The sequence below is a fragment of the Panulirus ornatus genome, chromosome 55, assembly GCF_036320965.1.
Source record: "Panulirus ornatus isolate Po-2019 chromosome 55, ASM3632096v1, whole genome shotgun sequence".
Taxonomy (NCBI): domain Eukaryota; kingdom Metazoa; phylum Arthropoda; class Malacostraca; order Decapoda; family Palinuridae; genus Panulirus; species Panulirus ornatus.
In genome coordinates this window covers 35,567,135-35,592,908 of record NC_092278.1, presented here as the reverse complement: position 1 = coordinate 35,592,908, position 25,774 = coordinate 35,567,135, and the positions used below count along the sequence as shown (strand labels likewise).

At 51.5% G+C, this 25,774-nt stretch overlaps 2 protein-coding genes across 3 annotated transcripts in view; one reads left to right on the top strand and one right to left on the bottom strand.

Annotated features, from left to right (window-relative positions):
* Window positions 1-25,774, top strand: part of LOC139765687 (organic solute transporter subunit alpha-like) — a 94,181-nt gene that overhangs the window by 41,836 nt on the left and 26,571 nt on the right. The window lies entirely within an intron of this gene.
* On the bottom strand, window positions 6,391-23,790 carry LOC139765683 (SET domain-containing protein SmydA-8-like). 2 transcript variants are annotated; one of them, XM_071693431.1, is made up of 4 exons: window positions 17,478-17,871; window positions 11,908-12,084; window positions 10,363-11,504; window positions 6,391-7,875 (listed from the first exon to the last, which is right to left on the bottom strand). In XM_071693431.1, exons 2-4 carry the CDS (start codon window positions 12,069-12,071, stop codon window positions 7,619-7,621), a joined length of 1,563 nt encoding a protein of 520 aa, XP_071549532.1. In that variant the 5' UTR covers window positions 12,072-12,084; window positions 17,478-17,871; the 3' UTR covers window positions 6,391-7,618. The 2 variants fall into 2 exon arrangements, with proteins under 2 accessions (XP_071549532.1, XP_071549533.1); XM_071693432.1 differs by lacking the exon at window positions 17,478-17,871 and adding an exon at window positions 23,557-23,790 and having other exon boundaries at window positions 6,669-7,875.

Sequence of the window (25,774 nt, the reverse complement as noted above, 5' to 3'; positions counted from 1 at the left end):
ACTAGATACTGGATTAAAGGGATATGCGAACGCGGTGGGAATCCGGATACCAGATGAAGGAAACATTCGCACGGTGCAGGAATCCGGGTACTAGATTAAAGGACCAATCCGAACGTGGCAGGAATCCGTATACACACACACAGGTTTACGCTTCAGAGGGGTAAAAGATTTAGAAGGTTATTTAACCTTTTGGATATTTGTCTTTTAAGTAGCAGTGCCGTGAGAGAACACACGTCCATGACTGCGGATCCACAGCGTGACTAGGTCGTGTTGCCAGACGTGGGCCCAGGGCTTAGCGACGTCCACTGCGATGACACAGATGATATAGATTTTTTTTTTCAAGGTCTCTGCATCGCCTGGTGGTGGAGAGATCGAGGATAAGGAGGGGTCAGATGTTGAAAAGGACCCTTCGTGAAGGAGGGGAGGGGGAGTCACCTGTTAAACAGGCCCTTCGTGAAGGAAGGGGCTGGGGGAGTCAGCTGTCGAACAGACCCTTCGTAAAGGCAAAAGACGTTGTTCATCTCCGACGATTTGGGCATGAACTGGGTGAGTTCATAGACCCTTAGAATGTACCAGGGAAGAGAGAGTTAGAAATATCGGTTTGATCTTAAATAACATTTGTGTGTGTGTATTTACGATCGAAGACACAGCCCATGTCTCGCAAATGAACATAATTTTTCTGGACACGACCAGCGGTTTCCTCACATCAGCTAGCCCCGTCATTTTCAACTGGGCTGGCTGGCCATGTGTGTATACCCCGCGCGAAGCAGGTACGGTGAGGATGGAGCAAGAGGCTGTGTCATTCGGTTGAGCTGCCCTGCCTCAGCAGCATCTCCCCGTCAGGCGTCGGAGCTCTCGCTCCTGAGGTATGGGTCGTCGCCTCAACAGCAGCTCCCCGTCAGGTGTCGGAGCTCTCGCTCCTGAGGTGTGGGTCGTCGCCTCAACAGCAGCTCCCCGTCAGGTGTCGCAGCTCTCGCTCCTGAGGTGTGGGTCGTCGCCTCAGCAGCAGCTCCCCGTCAGGTGTCGGAGCTCTCGCTCCTGAGGTGTGGGTCGTCGCCCCAGCAGCATCTCCCCGTCAGGCGTCGCAGCTCTCGCTCCTGAGGTGTGGGTCGTCGCCCCAGCAGCATCTCCCCGTCAGGTGTCGGAGCTCTCGCTCCTGAGGTGTGGGTCGTCGCCCCAGCAGCATCTCCCCGTCAGGCGTCGCAGCTCTCGCTCCTGAGGTGTGGGTCGTCGCCTCAACAGCAGCTCCCCGTCGGGCGTCGGAGCTCTCGCTCCTGAGGTGTGGGTCGTCGCCTCAACAGCAGCTCCCCGTCAGGTGTCGGAGCTCTCGCTCCTGAGGTGTGGGTCATCAGAAGAGGTGAACAGCAAGGTCTCTTCTACCCGACTGCCGGCAGTACTTGTCGTCCGGGACGCGTGTTTGGGTCGAATGTAACTGGGTCTCTCTCTCTCTCTCTCTCTCTCTCTCTCTCTCTCTCTCTCTCTCTCTCTCTCTCTCTCTCTCTCTCAGAGCTGTGGGTATTTCGAGACGACCCTGGACCATCATCCTCTTTTAGGGGTATAGTAAGTATTGGCGGGTCCCTGTTGTCATCCGTGTGTGTGTGTGTGTGTGTGTGTGTGTGTGTGTCGTCACCTTCAACCTCCCCCGTCCCCGGCCGCTACCTAGCAACCCCCATCCATCCCCCTTGCCATTCATACCGTCCCCTACACACACACACACACACACACACACACACACACACACACACACCACACCACACCACCCCAACGTCCGCACCACCACTACCACACACACACACACACACACACACACACACACCATCTGCCAAGAGGATGATTCATTCAGCCCTTCCGACCCAGAGTCTCCAGCCAAAATATCCCCGCCCCCAGCAACTCCCCACCACCCACTCTCCACCTCCCCCAACACCTCCCACCAACACGATCTTCTAGCCAGTACCAACCCCTCCTCCCCCAGCGATAAGTCAAGGACGCACAGTAATTAGCATCTCAACAGACGAAGGATGACTAAAAAATAGGGAGGGAGGGAGGAGGGTGAAGATGGGCGGGAGTAGGGAGGTAAAGTAATGATGATGCAGCACCCGCATCTTGAGAGACATCTGGCGGTAGAGGCGTGACCTCGTACGAGCTTAAAGTCGTCAACACCAATACGATGATGTACTGACTACTGTAACTACTGTTTGTATGTACTAACTACTGTAACTACTGCAGTGGTTTGTTGCTGTTTATGTATTCCCCATTTTCCCTATTTCCAGCCCAAGATTCCTACATAAAAAGTGCTTTCGAATTTCTTTTCAGTCTCAATTTATATCTTGGCTTAGTATATCAACCGCTGTGGTCTGTCTGTCTATCACTGGACTGCTGTGGTCTGTCTATCACTGGACTGCTGTGGTCTGTCTGTCACTGGACTGCTGTGGTCTGTCTGTCTATCACTGGACTGCTGTGGTCTGTCTGTCACTGGACTACTGTGGTCTGTCTGTCACTGGACTGCTGTGGTCTGTCTGTCTATCAATGGACTACTGTGGTCTGTCTATCACTGGACAGCTGTGGTCTGTCTGTCTATCACTAGACTGCTGTGCTCTATCTATCGCTGGACTGCTGTGGTCTGTCTATCACAGGACCACTGTGGTCTGTCTATCACAGGACCGCTGTGTTCTGTCTATCACAGGACTGCTGTGTTCTGTCTGTCAGTCACTTCTCACTCGAGATGTTTTCTTTGGCTTTTTCATCACTGAACACCTTATTTTAACTCCTTTGAATACGGCCATACGACTCCTTAAATAGAACGGTACGACTCTTTAAGTATGACGTTCTTCTTATATTTTCTTCTCCTTTAACTTGACCCTTAGAAAGTCTAGCCCGTTGTGCTCAGAGGCCGCCGCTCCAGGAGACTCGGTTAACAGGTGTCAGCAACAGGGGTGGGGAACAGCGACAGATCTCTTCGTCAGCGTGTGGGAAGAGGAGGAGGAGGAAGAGCGACGGCGCTGGTGCACGTCAGCGTGTGGGAGGAGGAGGAAGAGCGACAACGCTGATGCACGTCAGCATGTGGGAGGAGGAGGAGCAGCAGCAGCAGCAGCGACGACGCAGGTGCACGTTAGTGGGGTGGGAGGAGGAGCAGTAGCGATGACGCTGGTGTACATCAGCGTGTGGGAGGAGGAGCAGCAGTGACGACGCTGATGCACGTCACCGGGATGGGAGGAGCAGCTGCAGCGACGACGCTGGTGCACGTCAGCGTGTAGGAGGAGGAGGAGGAGCAGCAGCGATGTCGCTGATGCGCGTCAGCGGGGCGGTGGGGGACCTCGCAAAAGCGTGTTGTGAAAAAGCCTGGCAACTCGAGCTGCAGGAAGTGATTTGGCCATCTTATGGTAGCGAAGACCGCTAGATCTCCTCCCCTTAGGAACGCCCGTGTATGGTAATCGCCTCCCGGAAGGGCAGAGAGAGAGAGAGAGAGAGAGAGAGAGAGAGAGAGAGAGAGAGAGAGAGAGAGAGAGAGAGAGAGAGAGAGAGAGAGAGAGAGATATGACGAGGGGTAAATGTGTAAGAAAACGTTATGTTTGGAAGAGATCACTTGTGTACGGGTTATGTGACTGGATCAAACTATCTTCGATTCTCGTCTAATGGCTATTCATTGAACACACACACACACACACACACACACTCGGATCTCTGACTCGTACAACCACAGTCGTTACCAAACGAAATTAAAGCTCCCAAGAGTCGTACCGTCGTGTTCAGGGGTCGTACCGTTGTGTCCAAGGATCGTAACTTCATGTCTAAGGGTCGCACCGTCGTGTCCAAGAATCGAACTTCATGTCCAAGAATCGTACCGTCATGTTCAAGAGCCGTACCGTCGTATTCAAGGATCGTACCGTTGTATTTTCAAGAAATTAACGCATCCATAATAGAAAGTATCGATGAAATTACTTAATAATTTGAAGCTTTTTGCTTTTTTTTTTATACCAACACCTTTACCAGTGGAGAGCGACGATGATCAACGAGGAGGCCGTGCCACTGCCAAGCAGTTGCTTCGGGCGTGTGCCTCAGCGGCGAACGTGAGCTCCAACATCGAGAGGTGGGAAAGGACAAGGTATGTGCCTGCAGGGTAGCGAGGGAGCCTAAAACCTGGTGGTCTATTCCTCCCCCCTTGCGCAAGAGTAGTTGCATAAAAAGACATTTGTAAGACAGGAATAGCTGGAGATTGTGAAACATATGACTCCCGCTCGCCCGCTTCATTCAGACGAATCGAAACGTCGTCCCGCCTTTAAATCTGCGTCGTACATATTTGGCCGTCCCGTATTTTTAACAGTGTTTGGGAATCTAGCGAGTTTGCCATTTTGGCACCGTGTGTGTGTGTGTGTGTGATGTCTCCTCTTCCTCCTCCTCCTCTTTAACCTCTCTGTGGTGGTCTACCCCCCGATTTCTGACAGGCGTAACTGACTCGTGCTGTCATTCACTGCAGCCTCTTGACGTTGATGTGAACGCCTGCAGACATCAGGTCTCTGGCGTGTGTGTGTGTGTGTGTGTGTGTGTGTGTGTGTGTGGACGTCCTCACTGCATTCCGAGGTGACCGGACTGTGGTCACTGGCTTTTATTATTGAGGAGACGACGGAGACATGGGTTGAGGCACGGTGTAGACTCTAGAGTGTGTGTGTGTGTGTGCTGTGTTGACGTGCATGTCGATGTGCTACCTAGCAACACTCGAGTGTCACTGTCATCCCCCGCTGGTCTAGGAGGGTCGAAGGAGAGGGTAACGCTCCTGACAGCTGCTTTTCTCTACGCTCGCGCTATAATGTGTCTGTAACCACACATACTCTGTCCTCTTGAAACAGATTTTCAGCACGCGTTGCCTGGGTGAGTGTAGGTGTTGATCGTGTGTGTGTGTGGGTGTGTGTGTGGGTGTGTGGGTGTGTGTTCACACATCTTGACAGATGATTATAAGAGCGTCTACTGAGTTGTTTGTCTTACTGGGCCATGAAGTTCGTGTATCTGTAGCGCTTCACTCTCGCTATACCCGTAATGTGTCTCCTCGACACCGCCACCTTCTTCTTCCTCCTCCTCCTCCCTCACCTGTCATTCTGCTTCTTCCTCACCCACCTCCTTGAACCTGCACTCCTTCATCCCTTCACACCTTCGCCCAGCACGACGACAGACCTATCGTGGCTAAGACCCTTGGCGTCCCTCATGCTCTTTTCACATCCTAGGGTTTTCACTCCTCCCCCTCTTGCAGTGGGCAGGACCAAGAGAACCCCCTCACTCGTCAACTCTTGCTGTAGGCAGAGCCAGGGGACCCCTCTTCGTTCTTTTTGCAGTGGGCAGAGCCAGGGAACCTCACCCGTCCTCCGCTCTCATTAGGCAGAGCCTGGGGACCCCGACTCGTCCCTCTCACTGTAGGCAGGATCTAGGGACCACACTCGTCCAGTTACATTAACGCAGGTTAGGCGGAGATGCACTGGATTTTCTCAAACTTTTATTGTACATAAAAAAAAAAACTGTAAAACATGATTTTATTATTGTTTCCAACTGTACCGGTTACTGTACAAAATAACACAAGTATATACATCTACATATACATTACATAGGTGTGCATTACCTCTGAATTTTTTTTTTCTTAAGTTAGCACTCTATGAATTGTCTAATAGAATAAGGCCCCTGTGGATATCCCCCCTTTGAACATGGCTGCACGGCCCTTGGACATGACTGCACGACCCTTGGGCATGACTACACGACCCTTGGGCATGACTACACGACCCTTGGGCATGACTACACGACCCTTGGGCATGACTGCACGACCCTTGGGCATGACTACACGACCCTTGGGCATGACTACACGACCCTTGGGCATGACTACACGACCCTTGGGCATGACTACACGACCCTTGGGCATGACTGCACGACCCTTGGGCATGACTGCACGACCCTTGGGCATGACTACACGACCCTTGGGCATGACTACACGACCCTTGGGCATGACTGCACGACCCTTGGGCATGACTACACGACCCTTGGGCATGACTACACGACCCTTGGGCATGACTACACGACCCTTGGGCATGACTACACGACCCTTGGGCATGACTGCACGACCGTTGGGCATGACTGCACGACCCTTGGGCATGACTACACAACCCTTGGGCATGACTGCACGACCCTTGGGCATGACTGCACGACCCTTGGGCATGACTACACAACCCTTGGGCATGACTACACGACCCTTGGGCATGACTGCACGACCCTTGGGCATGACTGCACGACCCTTGGGCATGACTGCACGACCCTTGGGCATGACTACACGACCCTTGGGCATGACTGCACGACCCTTGGGCATGACTGCACGACCCTTGGGCATGACTACACGACCCTTGGGCATGACTACACGACCCTTGGGCATGACTGCACGACCCTTGGGCATGACTGCACGACCCTTGGGCATGACTGCACGACCCTTGGGCATGACTACACAACCCTTGGGCATGACTACACGACCCTTGGGCATGACTACACGACCCTTGGGCATGACTACACGACCCTTGGGCATGACTACACGACCCTTGGGCATGACTGCACGACCCTTGGGCATGACTGCACCACCCTTGGGCATGACTACACAACCCTTGGGCATGACTACACGACCCTTGGGCATGATTGTACGACCCTTGGGCATGATTGTACGACCCTTGGGCATGACTACACGACCCTTGGGCATGACTGCACGACCCTTGGGCATGACTGCACGACCCTTGGGCATGACTGCACGACCCTTGGGCTTAATTGCACGGCCTTTTAGGTGTGTTGTGGCCTTCAGTACCTAAGGGTCGTACCGTCGTGCTTAAAGAAATAGTTAAGCTTGATTCCTTACACTATAATCACTTTTTTACTGTTATTATATTAGTGTTGGGTCAGTATAAGTATGAAAGCTGAGATCATCGATCGTACTGCAACTTGATGAACGTCAGCTGTGGACCATTTCCTGGACACACATCCGAGAAGTTGCTTCTGGGGTTAGTAAGGTCCTCCACAACCTCAGCGAGAGAGCTGCTGTGGAGCCAGCAAGGTCGCCCTCAGCGACAGCGAGGGAGCTGCTGTGGAGCCAGTAAGGTCGTCCTCAGCGACAGCGAGGGAGCTGCTGTGGAGCCAGTAAGGTCGTCCAGAGCGACAGCGAGAGAGCTGCTGTGGAGCCAGTAAGGTCGTCCACAGCGACAGCGAGGGAGCTGCTGTGGAGCCAGTAAGGTCGTCCAGAGCGACAGCGAGAGAGCTGCTGTGGAGCCAGTAAGGTCGTCCAGAGCGACAGCGAGGGAGCTGCTGTGGAGCCAGTAAGGTCGTCCACAGCGACAGCGAGAGAGCTGCTGTGGAGCCAGTAAGGTCGTCCTCTGCGACAGCAAGAGAGCTGCTGTGGGGTCAGTAAGGTCGTCCACAGCGACAGCGAGGGAGATGCTGTGGAGCCAGTAAGGTCGTCCACAGCGACAGCGAGGGAGATGCTGTGGGGTCAGTAAGATCCTCCACAGCGACAGCGAAGAGGCTGTTCTGGACGACTAGGCTTTCCACAGGTAACTTCCAGCTGCGTCGGAGGTCCGGTACTCTAGACGTCCCTGACGAAGTTTCTGGTTCACTCGGCACGTAGCTCGGTACACCCAAGCCGCCCCAGGAACTCCTGGACTTCGACTCTCTTCTCCTGTGCCCTCTTCGCCATCCCCAGGAGCGTGGAGCCCTTCGGCTCGAGGCTCAGGATCTCCTCCGCCTCCTCCAGGTACTGGATCACTGGTCGCAGGCGTAGCGTAAACTCGGGCAGGAACGGGTCGCCTTCCTCGTACTCCTTCTTCGCCGCCTCCAGCATAATTTTCCCAGTCTCGAGTAGCGTCATGCCTGTGTTGTGGAGTGAGGAAGAGAAGAGACAAGAATGGTGAGCATACTGGTGCTGTATGTGATCTTGGTGGTGCTTGAGGATGTCTTAACTTGATGACCTAAAAGAAGAACTCACAGATATACATGATTATTGGATGGACACGCACATCTCTCCTCCGGGAATGGTTCCTCAAGCACGTCCCGGGCGGGTTTATGAGAAACAAGACTAACAACTTGGACAACAAACAAACATTGCTCACTGGGGCTTTGTTCATAACGTGAAAATGTCTTATGATCCACTGGGGGAGGGAAAGAAAGGACAGGAGGAGAGTTGGCTAATCTATCACCACTGGAAACATTTAATGGTGTGGTCTATTATCATTTCTTGCGTCCGGGGCAAGAATGAGCTACGTTAGTTCTGACATTTGCCAACTGACTATAAGTAAAAAAAAAAAGTACTTATATATATACCTTGTCTGCACAGCCATGTGGCGAATGGGTTTGTGATGTGATGGTGATGGTTTTGCTATGCATGACGCTGTGGCGGATGGGTCTGTGTGATGTGATGGGCTTGTGCCCTCGGGTACCTACGTAAACTTGACCATGACTAAGGTAAGGTTGACACATCAGGAATCGACAGTGTGGGAATACGATTAGGTAAAGTCAAATCTTAGTACAAGAGTGACGGACATTATAACTATTTCTTTTTTTGTCTGATCACTTATTCCTGTAGTCTTTGAATTAGTGATTTAGTACTTCAGACGTACTCAAAGAAAACCCCTCACCTCTGACAGGTTGATTGCCTCAATCTACCGTTCATTTCAGATCAATTACCTTGGTTTAAGTGGTCCTCAGTATCGATGTCACCACCTTCAGGTTGTAAGCAGTGGCCACCGTTACTCTTAGGGTAGCAGCCGTAGTCATAACAGATATGGCCCTTGGCATTAATAGCATCAGATGCTAAAAGCTCACGTAAAATGATTGATTATTCGTAGCAGATCTTAGGACCATGCTATGATCTCATGATTCGTGATATTATAATCTCCCTCAGTAGATATGGACCTATTTATGCTCTGTAACACTGCACTTCGTCATCAGTCTTTGGTCAAGGATTGGTAAGGTCGTTCCTCAAGAGAGGGCCTTGTGATGGATACAATTAAGTCCTATTGTAAACTCGTTGACCTCAGAGATGATCATGGCCCCATGATTCATGACGTGAAGCCCCCCCCATCTTCTATGTCTTCTGCGTAGCACTGAGAGTCACTGATAAACGTGACCCCAACACTGAACTTTACTGAAGACCTGGGCTTGGGGACTCGTATGAAGCCATCCACCGATTCCATCTCTATGCCACAGGAGAGCTATGATGAGTGGTCTTGCGCTAAGGAATACCCGGAGTAATAGCTCGAAAATGCGAGGACTTGAGCATGTATTGCGTGGGGAGGAAGAAATCGGATGAAAGATGTGATGGAGGCAAGATATGAAGGCCAAACTAGGCCACTGGTATGACAAGAGGTCATCTTTTCCTGATGACCCTCAAGGCCAGAGAGAAGGAAGGTTGAGGAGAGAAGATTTTAGCGAGAGTTGAGTAGTTCCAATCACTGGGCCTTCTTAACAAGTAGAGGAACAAGTAATATACATTGATTTCCCTTCATCACTCGCTGGTACTCTCTAAGATCTTGGCCCTGGTGTCCTTCGTTAGGTGGATGGCACAGTAACTTATAGCTTCAGGGGCTCAGAGGGACTCGTGTTAGTATCATTTTTATCGCGTGACGGTTTAGATGAGCAATTTAGTTCTGTGGTACGTTTGTGTGGAGTGCTGGGTGTGGGGACGTATGGGTAGCTGGGTGTGTGGATGTATGGGTAGCTGTGTGTGTGGATGTATGGGTAGCTGTGTGTGTGTGTGTGTCCGTCCAGTGACTGTATGCAAAGGAATGGAAACGGCAACAGAGCACTGGATCCTTTGCAGACTACCCAGTACCATAAGGATTATACTGTGTCAAAAGGTGTATTAATGAGGGAGTTACCTGAAGCTATCAGACTGAACTCAGTCATCTGCTTTATGTGACTGGGTTCTGGTGTACGTGGCGAGATGTGAGGTAAGGTCTAGGTGTGCGGATGAGTTTCTGCCAGTTGTTATTTAGTGCATGACTAGGAGACTCTGTGGGTTACTTCAGGTGTTAGAACTATAGAGGCGCCAAGTGTGTATAGGCTGAGCAGACTACCTGATGACCAGGACTCCGTCTTCTCCAGTCCGGCGACCTTCACACGTCAGATGGTGAAGGCCCGAAGGACACTCACTTCTACCACTAGACTGGAAACTCTGGGATTTGTATGAAAGCAACACTGACTGACCTTAAGCCCTGTCGTGGACCTGCCGGACTGTGTCCCCTGTAGGGTCACCCCGTCAGGGAGGACGCCCGAAGGGGAGAGGAACAGAAAAGCAACGAGGGTAACAGCCACGGCTCGGCGTCGGCTGTTCCCTCGCCGCTCCCGTGGATGGCTCACCTCGTCTGCGTGTGAGTCCAGGCTCGAACGTGCTATACAAAACCAAAAGTCTCTGCCAGATTTTACTCCGCAGCTGCAGTCCCCTCTCAGTGTCGTTGTGACGGAGCTGGTAGAGCGCCGTCTGCCCCATCTGCGTCCAGACGTAGTGCTGCGGGTGGAACTCGTCTTCCGCTTGCTGAAGCAGCAGGTTCACCTGCCTGAAGGAAGATGATCCCAGGACGTCGGACATCTTGATTCTCTCCAGCCAATCCTTGACGTCCTGTTGTACTTCCTCGTCCGACTGTTCCGTCTTGCAGATTGGACACACCCAGACGGTCTCTCCAAGCCAGGTGGACGGCTGGAGGTACAACCCAGTACACTCGGGGCATTTTGGATTGGAGAAATAGGTCCCGACTTCGGTCGGGTCTCCACAGCGATCACAGTCGCAGGTGAAGTGGTACTCGGTGGTGAGCCATGCACGGCGCTGCCACAGGGGTAACATGGTGCCCGTGTAGCAGATGTAGAGGGTCTCCCCAGCCTGGATGGGTACGGCCGTCCGCACCTGCATCACCTCTCCGCTACCGTAGGAGAGGTGCACGTTGGGCACACAGGCATTGTTCAGCAGACGCACCGTCGGGTACAGAGCTCGAACCCTCGAGTTGGTCTGTATTTCTACAGCATTTGTGGAGATGGCACCTTTCACCTGATGCACAGTGTCTACGTCGTAATCGACTTTCAGTATTTCGGTCAGGTAATGGACGGAAAGGAGCTGCTGCAGCTCCTCCTTTTGTTGACGTTCCTGCGAATGGTGTGCCATGTCCAGGAGCGTCTCCCAGCCTGAGGGGTTGAGGGACCGCAGCAGGAGACACCGAAGGAGGAGGATGATGTCATAGCGCGGGGTCTCTTCCAGAACCTTGGGCGGGGCTATGTGCTTGGTGTCTTGGGCCAGGATGGAACATTCGGGAAGGTGGAGGGGGCTGGAGGCACACTGGCTGGAGCACAGCGGCCACCAGCACTCAGGACAAGGGTGGAAGTCGTTCTGAGTGATGGCAGCGTGACACCCGAGACACACCAGCGAGGAGTTGGCCTTAGGACCCACGACAAGGGGCGCGTCTTCCATCAGAATCTGACCCGCTGGCAGCTTACGCGACGCCACCAGGAACCTGCAGAAGTGAACAGCATCGATATGTACAAAGGACTGACATAGTTCGAATATGGATAGCTGCCTAACTCTCCATACTTACTCGACAAAATGTATTCGGAAGCAACCTGAGTTATCGGATCTAACCTCTTTAGAACTGGACCTCCTCACTCTCCCTTCGCTGGGATATTGGTTCTCTTTTCCCCCTCTTCTATAGATATTTCTTCGGTCCTTGCTCCTGAGACCATGGCCGTAAACTGCCACCTTATCAAACACCAGTCATTAAAACTGAGACCTTCTTTAAGGCATGCTACAGGAGCGGACTTAAAACTTCCACAGCTGAGTCTTAAGGAACTCGGAGCACCCTTGCGGAAACGCACACAGCGACACTACAGCCTGACGATGTAGCAATGGGGACGACTTACTTGCCGGCGTGCGGTGAGGAGACCGCCTTGTAGGGTCGGCACTCGGCTCGGTGCTTGGGCCAGTGCTGACGCTGGTGTTCCTTGCCGCAGTAGTGGACGACGCCGCAGCCAGCACAGGCCTGGGAGGCCAGAGTGCTACACACGCCGCAGGGCCCGACGCCCATGGTGTCTATGGTCCTGGGGAAGAGAGAAACACGGCTTAAGTCAACCTATAACGTGCTGGAGGTTCGTGCTTCGTAGCGAGAGCATTTCATGTTCTCTGTCATCCGTACACTCACTGGTAGGACCCATACTCAGTAAGCCACACACACACACACACACACACACAGGTGTAAGACTTTCCCCGTAAGGCACACATAGTAACCAGAAATAGTAATCCCAAATGCTACTCACACACCCCACACACCAGGTGGGAGTTAACGTCAAGGATGAAGCCAAGTGTGGTGAGGTAGGTGGGGGTGGCTTTTGTTGTCGTTCCGTTGGAAGGTGTGTGGCTGTCCCACTCCCTCCCATGCCTACACACCCTACCACCCTCCACCAGTTTCCCGCGCCTGCCAACCCCTCCCCCTGCCACCAGTACCCCACGCCTGCCAACCCCTCCCCTGCCACCAAATCAAACAGAAAACAACCCATGTCTCTTTCTAAGTCGTCGCCGTAGACTTGACGCGTTTACGATACTCGTGTATATAACGACCCAGCTTTAGGAGGAGGGGTTGTCCCTAGGGATGATGCCCCGTTGAACTCGAAGGCCTCAGCTGGAGGGGTCCCAGACCTTCGTCAGGTGAGTGGGGGTCACCTCCGAGCCAGACGCTTGTGGCTCCGTCAGGTTTGAGGGTGATCGCAAGGAGAGAAATATTATTTATAGAAATATTACTTGTCCATTTTTATTCAAGATGAGAGAGAGAGAGAGAGAGAGAGAGAGAGAGAGAGACCAGAGCGCCATCCGCTGATTCACGAGGGGGGTATTCATAGACGACCTTAAGAATCATAAGGGGTTTTCCTCCTCCCCAGGTCCCTCATCCCCAGCCTCACTACCTTCCCGTCCTCCAGGCCCAGTGTCCTCCACTCCCCTAGCGCCTCCATCGGGCCTCCTCCTCCTCCAGGCATCTCTCTTCCCTCCCTCAGGCATCCAACCCCACCTGCCAACTCCAGATCCTGGCTAGTGCATCCACACACACACACACACACACACACACAGGTATGCGCGAAGCAAAACAGGAAGAGAGGGAACCACCAGTGGTCGCTGGGGTGAATCGGTACTGACTCCCCCAAAAGGCTTTTTCTCTGTCGTGTGAGCTTGACACACACACACACACACACACACACACTATTGTCCCTCCCCAAGAGCATATGACTGATATATAAGACAGTTTACTACCCATTGGTCTTATGTTTTGCTCCACTTCTTTTCTTGACTCTTTGATATTTTAGATATTTACCCCCGGACGTTTTTTATGAGTTCAGATTTTTTGAAATGTTTATGGCGTTTAAAAAAAAAAGAAAATTCCTGCGGTCTTTCAGTGTTTTGCCACCGCCTCAGATTTTTAACCCCGCCATCTCTACATTTCCATTTTTCCACTTTATCATGACTGTTACACATATCTGCTATACACATGACATTGTATGACACAATGATTATCTATTACAAATTTTGCTATATATATCTATATTTTTTTCGAGATGTTTTTGATCATGTTATGAGGGATGGGGAATGCTATATACTTCGGTAGTTAAATTATGTTGATTACTTCAAAGCAAAACCAAGGAATAGATTCACATTTTTTCCCACCTCTTCATGTAAGTCTATCACGCTCCTGCACTGGTCGGCTCAGCCAGCAACTCCCTCCCTCCCTGCCCGTGTTACAGCAGCCAGCCAATCTCATTCGTTATCCTAGAACGCGACGGCACGACCCTTGGCATTACGACAACCTAACAACCCCACTGCGACACCATGACCCCAGAGCTACAAGTGTTCTGTACGTACGATATTGGTAGCTCGGGTGGATCGCACGGCGTCTTGCATGCGATAGCCACTTGCGCCAGACGGACTGAGGAGTACTTGTGTTTCTATCAAATCTCTCTCGGGTTTGTATGTCATATATCTCCCTTTTTCCCCTCCCGCCCTGCCATCAGCCAGCCAGTCAGTCTCTCTCTCTCTCTCTCTCTCTCTCTCTCTCTCTCTCTCTCTCTCTCTCTCTCTCTCTCTCTCTCAGTTGTGTGTTTGGTGAGGGGCGGCTGGATGCCTCCAGTCCTTCGCATACGAAAGGCGTACAAGCACCCACAGTCGCCCACCACCCCTCCAGGTTACACACCTGTGAACCATACACGTGTGACTGATCTCCATAACACCTCTGTTTTGCTTTCCACGAAGTAGCTCCCACCAGAGTCTCACTAACACCTGTCATTGTCCACTGTTATCATCCCAAGCCAACTGCTCATTCACCTGTCTCTCACATTTACACCTTCCGAGTGTAGGACGATCTTTTCGCTCTCTCTTTTGCGCGCGTCCGTTTTCACTGGAGTTGATAAGTACTAGCGAGCGTTTGTTGTGACGAGGTGGGTGTGATGTACGTGATTCAGCTGGTGTATGCACGACGGCACGTCCCTTGAGCACGGCGATGCGACCCTTCAGCACGATGGTACGACCCTCGAGCCCGACGTTACGTGCGACCCTTTAGCACGACGGCACGACCCTTGAGCACGATGGTACGACCCTCGAGCTCGACGATGCGACCCTTGAGCACGACGGTGCGACCCTTAAGCACGACGGTACGACCCTTGAGCACGATGGTACGACCCTTGAGCACGATGTTATGACCCTTGAGCACGACGGTGCGACCCTTAAGCACGACGGTACGACCCTTGAGCACGACGTTACGACCCTTGAGCACGAGGTTATGACCCACGAGCACGATGATGCTACCCTTGAGCGCGACGATGCGACCCTTGAATACGACCATACGATCCTTGAGCGCGACGATGCGACCCTTGAATACGACCATACGATCCTTGAGCGCGACGATGCGACCCTTGAATACGACGGTACGATCCTTGAGCGCGACGATGCGACCCTTGAATACGACGGTACGATCCTTGAGCGCGACGATGCGACCCTTGAATACGACCATACGATCCTTGAGCGCGACGGTGCGACCCTTGAATACGACCATACGATCCTTGAGCGCGACGATGCGACCCTTGAATACGACCATACGATCCTTGAGCGCGACGATGCGACCCTTGAATACGACCATACGATCCTTGAGCGCGACGATGGGACCCTTGAATACGACCATACGATCCTTGAGCGCGACGATGCGACCCTTGAATACGACGGTACGATCCTTGAGCGCGACGATGCGACCCTTGAATACGACGGTACGATCCTTGAGCGCGACGATGCGACCCTTGAATACGACCATACGATCCTTGAGCGCGACGGTGCGACCCTTGAATACGACCATACGATCCTTGAGCGCGACGATGCGACCCTTGAATACGACGGTACGATCCTTGAGCGCGACGATGCGACCCTTGAATACGACCATACGATCCTTGAGCGCGACGATGCGACCCTTGAATACGACCATACGATCCTTGAGCGCGACGATGCGACCCTTGAATACGACCATACGATCCTTGAGCGCGACGATGCGACCCTTGAATACGACGGTACGATCCTTGAGCGCGACGATGCGACCCTTGAATACGACGGTACGATCCTTGAGCGCGACGATGCGACCCTTGAATACGACCATACGATCCTTGAGCACGACGATGCGACCGTTGAATACGACGGTACGATCCTTGAGCGCGACGATGCGACCCTTGAATACGACCATACGATCCTTGAGCGCGACGATGCGACCCTTGAATACGACGGTACGATCCTTGAGCGCGACGATGCGACCCTTGAAGTCGACCATACGATCCTTGAGCGCGACGATGCGACCCTTGAATACGACCATACGATCCTTGAGATCGACGATGCGACCCTTGAATACGACCATACGATCCTTGAGATCGACGATGCGACCCTTGAATACGACGATACGATCCTTGAGCGCGACGATGCGACCCTTGAATACGACGGTACGATCCTTGAGCGCGACGATGCGACCCTTGAATACGACGGTACGATCCTTGAGCGCGACGATGCGACCCTTGAATACGACCATACGATCCTTGAGCGCGACGATGCGACCCTTGAATACGACGGTACGATCCTTGAGCGCGACGATGCGACCCTTGAATACGACCATACGATCCTTGAGATCGACGATGCGACCCTTGAATACGACGGTACGATCCTTGAGCGCGACGATGCGACCCTTGAATACGACGGTACGATCCTTGAGCGCGACGATGCGACCCTTGAATATGACCATACGATCCTTGAGATCGACGATGCGACCCTTGAATACGACGGTACGATCCTTGAGCGCGACGATGCGACCCTTGAATACGACCATACGATCCTTGAGCGCGACGATGCGACCCTTGAATACGACCATACGATCCTTGAGCGCGACGATGCGACCCTTGAATACGAACATACGATCCTTGAGCGCGACGATGCGACCCTTGAATACGACGGTACGATCCTTGAGCGCGACGATGGGACCCTTGAATACGACCATACGATCCTTGAGCGCGACGATGCGACCCTTGAATACGACCATACGATTCTTGAGCGCGACGATGCGACCCTTGAATACGACCATACGATCCTTGAGATCGACGATGCGACCCTTGAATACGACGGTACGATCCTTGAGCGCGACGATGCAACCCTTAAGCACGACGTTACGACCCATGAGGTATGATAGCCCATATGCACAACGAGTGAAACTAAGTGAGACATGGAGGGTGACGCATGGGTAGAATGGGTCCCCATAATACTCCTTATGGTCCCGCATTGTTCCTGGGGCGACGCTCGTAGTTACACCCTTCAAAGTGGAGATACAGCTGCGCCATTCATGGGGCTCTGGGTGCAGCTGCACTATTCATGGGGCGATGGGTGCAGCTGCACTTACCATGGGTTGAGGCTACACCTGCACTGATCCTTGGTTGTAAAGCCGTGCTGTTCATGAGGCAGTGGGTCCAGCTGCACTCTTCATGGGTTGGTAGTACAGCTGCATTAATCATGGGTACAGCCGCGCTGTTCATGGGGGTGTGGCCACAGCTGCAATGATAATGGCTGGGCGATACAGCTGCACCTTTCAGGGGGTGGGGATTACACGTGCATTATTCCTTGGTTTGTGACACAGCTGCACGATGTGTGGGCAGCAGGTGGTACTGCAGCAGTATTCATGGGGCTGGAGTCGGTACAGCGGCACAGTTCACACATGACACTTAAGACAACGACACATTGTTCCTAATTTTTATTCTTACACACTTTTCTTCCTGCCAGTCGAACTGGTCTTCGATATATATAGATAATAATTACAGACGAAAAGTAGTCTCTCATTTCACTTCTCTGTGGTGTAAGAGAACCAGAGCGACACATCGAAGTCTCATATTGAGATCGAGACGGAACAGCGGACGTCGTGGGTCGAACACCTACTTACAGGTGGGTGGGGTTGAAGAACTTGAAGTTCTCCTCCCGTTGTTGCCTGACGAAGACGTAGGAAAGAGAAACGGTCCTCTACGGAGTCAGCTCAGGGCTTTGGGACGACCTACGCGCCCTTGGTCGTCAAGAAGTTGGTGATGGAAGGAGGCTTTTGCGTGATCCCCGACCTCGACTGTGGCGATTGGTCGACAAGATACATGAATCTCTGGTGTACAGAGACACACACACACACGTGTGTACCACGACGCTAGTCTGTGAATTAACCAGGACCTTCCTGAAGAAGAAGTTGAGAACGTCTGTGTGTGAATGTGTGTGTCGGGTGAGGGTATGGGAGCAACTGCCCTCCTCCTTGCTGGTCCAGCGAGGTCTGCTCGGCGCCTCGAACGTGATGGGGGTCCTGTGAGGAAGTGGGTTGTGTGGTGGGGGAGAGTGAGGGAGGGCGGGCGGGCGGGCGGGCGGCGCCCCATGCGCCACCCCCCAACCCGCCAACGCTCGAAGAGGAAAAAAAAAACTATATATATATATGCAGAGTTGTTTGTGTTGCTGAGTGAGTGGTTGAGTCGCTCCGACGCATCTCAGAGCGGGTAGCTACGTCGGTATGGACGCACCGCTCGCCGTCCTCTCCCTCCCTCCCAGGACGGATGGCGTCATGACATATCTGGGATGATTGGGGACGATAGACAGGAAAAAACATCGATCGCTTCTTTCCTAAAGCTTGGAGACATCGGGAGCAAAACAGGAGACGTAAGCATCGCACGTTCATGGCGTTTCACAAAATCTGGACACACACACACACACACACACACACACAGACACACACACACACACACACACGCACACACACACACAGAAAAAAGAGACGTTAGGAATGTCTATTTATTGGGCGTGTGGCTTGTATTGGTGGGTGAGTAGGGCCGGCCAAGCCCCTCCACCAGCTCTCCCCCTCACTCCCCCAGCTCCTCTCACCACCCCAGAACACATCCGCTCTATAATCTATCACGATTATCTATCACACTTTTTTTTCTACGCTGCGTTATGCATCAGTACCATAGAACCACTTGTGATCTACTTCCCTCAATTTTTTTTTTATGTACAAGTTTATTTTCAAGTTTTTTTTTTAAGAGAGAAAACGAGATTTTACGTGAACGCCCTGCTGTCATTTTTTTTTAATTGAATGTTGCAACACCATCGCTCGCGTTAGTGGCGTGGTATACTAATTACGTGGTCTAGTTTAATTTTGCATGTTGTGGGTGTGTGTGTGTGTGTGCGTGTGTGTGTGAGGGAGTGGGTATGTACTTGTGTGTGTGTGTGTGTGTGCGTGTGCCAATGCGCGTTTTCATAAGAACCATAATCTTCACACCACAGGTATGGCAGGAATGGAGTCCAACTCTCTCTCTCTCTCTCTCTCTCTCTCTCTCTCTCTCTCTCTCTCTCTCTCTCTCTCTCTCTCTCTCTCTCTCTCTCTCTCTCTCTCTCTCACACACACATTAATGATGATGAAAAAGGACAGTGAACTGACACTACCGTCCGTAGCTGTGTGTGTGTGTGTAATATACCCTTCCCTTCCCTTCTTCCTCCATCCCCCGGTGCCGACCAGGTAGATGCTCTTTTGTCTTATTTGGGATCCTGGCAGCAGCACGTGTCTTTGTTTAGGGATTTATTTACTTCGGTCACCTTCCCACTTCGTAACCCTTTAGACTCGGCGATTGAATTTCGTGAAGTCTTAATCCTTTAAGGACGTAGACTTAGAACCCTTTGAGTATGAAGGCTTAATCCTTTGACTACGAAAGCGTAACCCTTGGAATATGAAAACCCTTTTTAGGACGAAGACTTAATCCTCTGAGTACGAAGACTTAATCTCTTGAGTACGAGGACTGAAACCTTTGAGTGCGATGCATTAGCCCTCGAGTACCACGTTTTATCCTTCATGTGCAACAACTTGATCCCTTGAGTACGATAACTTAACTTTCGAGTACGATGTCATGTTGTTGATTGGGGGTTAACCTCCAAACAACTCAGCCTCCCATTTGTGAGGCCACCTTCTCCATCAGCCTCCAAGATCCGGTTTTCCTTACGACCTCCTCCTCACACACTTGAAGGCCAACCAGCCTTCATCCCTCCCATTAGGAGACGTGGTTTATGGCTCCTCAGGAGGTAGACCCGTGCGCGAGGGTGGACACCCGCCTCCCTGCATGTGGTGAAGACCTCTCTCTGTACAACGTCCAACTGCGTCTCTGAACATGTCATAAGAAAATTAGGTGAACTTGAAATACCGTAATTTTTTTTTTCTGGTCGTTTTTGGAAGTGCTCACTTCTACGTGACGCACTGGCTGTCAGCCGCTGTAGGTGAGCGAGGCTTTAGCAGACACAGAATACCTTACCTTACGATGGTTTGAGAGGTCTTTTACTCGTCACAGGTGGGTCTGGGGACTTAACCTTGCCTTACGTGTACCTTACGATGGTTTCGGAGGTCTACTTCCTACACCTGTGTCCAGAACGTTACCTTCCCTTACGTATGTCTTACGATGGTTTGGGAGGTCGTGTTCTTCCTCAGCTGGGTTTGGGACCTTACGTGTACCTCACGATGGTTTGGGAGGTCTTCTACCCCCACAGCTGGGTCTGTGACCTACCTTTACCTTACGAATATCTTATATTGGTTCCGATGGTCTTCTACCCTCCACAGCTCCGTCTCTGAAGAAGCTTTCGTGTTGTTCCTCTGCTCAATCAGGCTGTTCGAGGCTGCAGCCACCAGGCTGGTCTGTTACATGTAACAGATGTTTGCCCAAGGTCTTTTCGAATTCCTCAGTCAAACAATCCATAGCATTTCAAAAGTCTGCAGACAATGTAGTAAACAGTTTTGCACCCCGTACGCTTACACTGTCTTCCCTTAAAGTGAGCTTAACTCTTCACCTCATTTCTCACTGGTGTTACACTCTTCCATCCCTGAGGTAAGATACAGCGCCTGACCACCAATAGAGAGGACACAGCAAGCGGGCGTCATCCTAGTGTCTGCTAGACCCAGAAATGTCCTCAAGCGAATTGAGAAACCGTAATGAAGAACTGTACCAAATTTCGTGCAGGTAATTCCAAGGGATTGGAGTAAACTGTATGAGCAGGCAGTCCATTTGAGCAATCCTCCACCAAACCTCGAACAAGTGTCACTAAGTAGACGGAGACAGAGACGGTGTTGGAGTATAAAGGCGATGGCATCTCTCTCAATCTTGACACCAAAATATATAACTGTTCTGGTGTCAGTTGGATACATGTCCGTGATGAATTATGTTTGAACATGTCCTAGAAATCTGAACTCGTACATTTTACATACCGCGTGACTGAAAGGCGTCTGAGGTAAATAAGGAATTGATAATTTCGTTTATGTCACTGCAGTCTGGCTATTTGACGAGACGTAGATAGTAAGGGACAGTTTATGGCTCATGTAGGGTGTGAGGTTCAACATCCCGTTCTCTATGCTCGTAATGGTGTTTGTGATTTGACGAAATGGGAGAAAACTGTGAAGTGCGAGGTTAATCCTTGACCAAAATCTGTCACGAGATCGTTCGGGATTTATTTGTTTGCTGTAGAAACACATCACACACTCAGCCAGAGGAGGACACATATATATATATACGTACAACACACGTTCAGAGGTCGGGCGAGTCTTCAGGGGGGACCTGTGACTCACACACACACACACACAGTGGTACTTTATGGCGGGCGGGAGGTGTGGGTGCGATGGTGGCGGTGGTTGGGGAGGCGTCTCCTCTGCTGCGTCTTTAAATGCACCTCTCGCCTGGCTGACCGCTAGAGGGGGTCGGTGGATGAGTGAGATGAGGAAAAGGACGGTTGAACCAGTGGCCTGGTGTCTGTACCTCACATATGTGGAGCAGTAGATGTCTGAGCTGACCCTGCAGGATGACCAGGTCAGGAATGTGTCTGTGGTTAACTGGCGCTGCTGAAGTTTATGGTTCTCTACTGACGGGGGCGCCCCCCACACACACCTGCTGGCAAGGGGGCTCTGGAGAACTATCACCCATTGCGAAATGTCGATCCCAAGAAATAGACTGGGGGTTGGAGGATGGTGACATAGTCTTGTGACTGCTTCTTGATTAGTGGGAATATTCAAGATGATCGGAGATGAGACACGTATGATGATGTATGACAATTATTGGTAATGCTTTGGTGACGTCTCTTATTTTATCTCCATAAAGATCTAAATCATTTTTTTTTTCAAGTTCCTAAAATGTCTATATTTTGAAGGGGGTAAAATGTCTGCCAAGTCGTCATTGGTCGCATTATGCAACGAGTTGAAGAATTTCTCTTTGTCTGTCTGTCTGTCGCCAAGAAGAGTGGTTGTGGTACACATGTGTACGTATGTGTGTCCGTCCCATGCCGTGGCCTGGGTGCGAGCTTTGCCTCGGTGAGTGTGTGTGTGGGGAGGATGCCGGGGCGTCGCATGGGATGACTATTAGGGCGGGATATGGCCCTCCCTTCACTGATTAAGGGGCCGGGTATATAGGGACGAGTGCAGATTTCTCTACCTGACTACCTCATTACGCACCTCTCTACCAGGTGTACTGGGTACGTCAGATGGTCCAGGGATCGCTTACGCTCCATCTCTGCTCCTCTGTCATTGCGTGTCGCGTCGCAGAACACTTTGTCAACTCAGGTGTGTGTGTGTGTGTGTGTGTGTGTGTGTGTGTGTGTGTGCCAGGTTGTCATACGTCTTCACAGGAATTAGTTTGCCACATCAGTCAGGGTGCCTGTCAACGAGCGCGACCTTAGACTCGTAGAACCTGACGTCCCTCCTCTTCCCAACCTTCGTCCCACTGGCCACAAAGCCATCAAGCTCCCCTGGATGACCGTGCCTTCTGAGTAACCACTTTAGACATCGCAGTGGTTCAGGCGTGCGTTAGATTTCATTCTAAACGAAGGTTAGTGTGTTTGGGTCGGTTCCAGGTTGAGAGCAGCTCTCCACCCATCCAGCGTCCTCGGGGATATGGTGGTGGAGGAAGGGATCGCACAACGGCCTCCTCCTCACCATACGGTGTTCACGCACTTGCTGAAGGGGTCATTCCTCCCTGCCTCGTCTTGTTGCAGGGAGACTGATGGCCAGGGTTGTAGGAGGCAGCGATGTTCCTTGTGTGGAAGCCTGTGTGACCCTAGTGTGGGAACCATGGTGCCCTTGTGTGGGAGCCTTTGTGACCCTTGTGTGGGAGATTCTGTGTCCTTTGTGTGGGAGCCAGGGGGCTCTTGATCAGGGGACCAAGGCGTCCCTGCCTGATAAGGGCGTCTCGTTGCCTGGCACCAATAGGGTTGTGGGGCGGGTTGGCGGGCGGTACACCTGCCACAATCAGTTGACTCCGCCTGTCAACTGTTTATGTTTCCCGGAACACTTGGCTCTGGCTTGTCCTCGTCCTCTCTAGATGTGTTGATTGGTTTCGCCGCGACTGCATTTTTCCACAAGCCATTTGGTGACATAAATTGTATATCTGGGTAATCAATCAATGTACTTTTTCTAATTGTATTAAGTGATATGTTAAACTACGGTAGTTAAAAAGCACTTAGGTGAATAGAAGGTATGCACAGTATTTCGTTCAGCAGCTGATCATCTGGAAGGAGCTCAGAAAGATGAGATCAGATGTGCAATCCATCACTGTCGCACCTTAGCCATTGCATCATGATGCACGTCCAAGGATCGTAACATAATACACACATAAAACGCTGTGGAGGGAGGGCGTCACACCTCGAGCTGTCACAGTCTGTGAGGGACTAGAGGTCGCTGAACATGGGGCCCCCGACAGATCCACAAACACTTGTCAGTGACCTGTCAGTAAGCTTGTCAGTGACCTGTGATACTGCCATCATATGCGCTTGTAAGTGACTTGTATCACTCTTCACCTTGTCAGTGTGTCGTCCCGTCGCACACCATCGTCCTATACGAGATATTTCTCCCTGTGTTTTCCCTCTGTTGATAGACGTAGAGAACGACCTTCGTCAGGAGAAGAAGGGGCGCTCCACACACACCAACCCACAGTAACGTCTCATCCAACACTCCCTACATCAGTGAAATGACTTACTCCATTAAGAGGCCCATTGCACTTTGTTGTTGTCGTCGTCGTCGAGTTCCAGCACTGTTCAGAGACGGTTTATGAATGCCTGAGTCGTGACACACTATAGAGAGAGGTAGGCAGACGTGTCCGCTGAGGTATGGGAGGCGCGCGCACTCACAGGGTCGCTGCTCCCTCCCGTCACAACCAGATCCCCACAACTGCTGAGACCTTGTCCCCCCCTTGCCCTTCTCAGGCGGCGCCCTCACTGGCGGGTTTTATGGACTAAAAATGTTTCGTGTGTCTCCTCCAGGCTAAGGTCGCGTCCCCTGTGGGGCTGCCCGGAGCCAATCAGCACGCGATGAGTGGTGGGTGGTTGGGGTTTAGGGGGGGGTTGAGTATGTAAGAGGGAGGGAGGGAGGGAATGCCAAAGTGACGCGAGTGGTTCGATTTATAAGATTTCCCCCCCATTTCTCAACTTCTGATGAAAGAGTAAACAAGGAAATTATTTACGTAAAGACGGGGCGAAGGGGGGAGAGGGGAATAAATAAATTCTGGCGTTTTGTAAATCAGTGTGTGTGTGTGTGTGTGTGTGTGTGTGGGAGAGAGAGAGAGAGAGAGAGAGAGAGAGAGAGAGAGAGAGAGAGAGAGAGAGAGAGAGAGGTCTCTGTCAGCTGATGTACAGATAGGTGAGGGCGGGCGATATTCCTGGAACGTAACAAGAAATTATTAAAAAGTTTACAAAAAAAAAAAACTTTTGGGACGAACTTGTGGAGGCGGCGGGTGTACTAACGCGTCGCGCAGCCTCTTGCCTCCCTTTTGCAAACACACACACACACACACACACACACACACACACACACACACACACACACACACACACACACAATTAGGGTCGCAGTAAAGGAAAGCACTGGTGTGGGAGGAACCTAAAAGTGTGGCTCTGCTCATAATATCTGAGGGTTGAAGAGACGGTGAGTTTTTTTTGTGGACATTTTGAAAGATTTAAACGCCACACGGTTGATGCAGCTGCGGGGGCATGAACATTTCATCACAAAATGTGAGGAAAATGATTTAAACCATTTCTCCACCGCTCGTGGAGGACCCACTGAATCCTGGGTTTTGATTCTAGATTCTCTATTTGTCTAACAACACGTAGACTACAGCATTTTTAGTGATAGCAGAGGTGAAAGGCAGGGCGCTTGACGGAGGGAGCAGGTCTGCCTGTAAGGGTGCAGTTGGTATAGTGTATCAATATAAGGGAGCGACATGTGCAGGCCAAGGGCCCCAGAGGGTTGCTCTCATGTCAGAAAGGAAGGAGTGAGTATTGACGCTTGCCTGTTACGAAGCATGTTCACGTAGGCTATACAATAGACGAAGTACCAGGCCTTATCTTTGGGTACAAGTACCTTATACTAAGGATTAAAACCATATTACCTTAGGGACATAATGTGTAAAGGTTCATAAGAAGGTTTGGAGTATACCCCACATGGTATATGATTGTATGTAGGGTATAGAGTGATGCTCTCGGTGTCGTGTATAAGGAGTTGATATTGTCTTTAGGACCCAGGCTGGTGATTCGAGAAACGCCTGTCTAGGGCAAGGGGTTTGGGGGGTTGTTAGTGGGTCTTTATCAAAGTACGTGACCACACACACACACACACACACACACACACACACCCCCCACCACCTACCTCCAGATATCAGGGGCGTTTGTGGTGATGATGTGTGTGTATGGAACACGGGACGGCTAAGGGATATGGTGGTGGTTGTGGTGATGGTGGTAGGGCACACGTGGGAACTACAGGTTCCTCTAGACTACCAGTACCAGGTACCACTAGTACCACCACCATTACCTACCACCACTACCAGTACTACTACTACCACCACCACCACTGTGTGCCGACAACCCCAGGTTTTTCTTCGCAGTGGGTTATTTGGCCACTAGTCTTGGGAACCATCAACGAGGCCTCTTTTTCTAGCCCAGAATGTAGGCTCTTCTCTCATTCCTTCCACCGTGGTCGACTCAATATGTAGAAAAATATGTAGTCAGGTAAATAAACATCAGCGGCTGCCGGATAGAATTTTGATGTAAATATGTAAACGTATGTTTGAGTTATTTTTCCACGTATTGTAAACACGGAACAAGGTGCGGACATGTGGTATGGTACATTGTGGGTCCAGATGGTTGGTCAGGGTGACAGATGGTGCAGGACAGCTGGTTTTGTACAGTTGGTGTAACACGGGC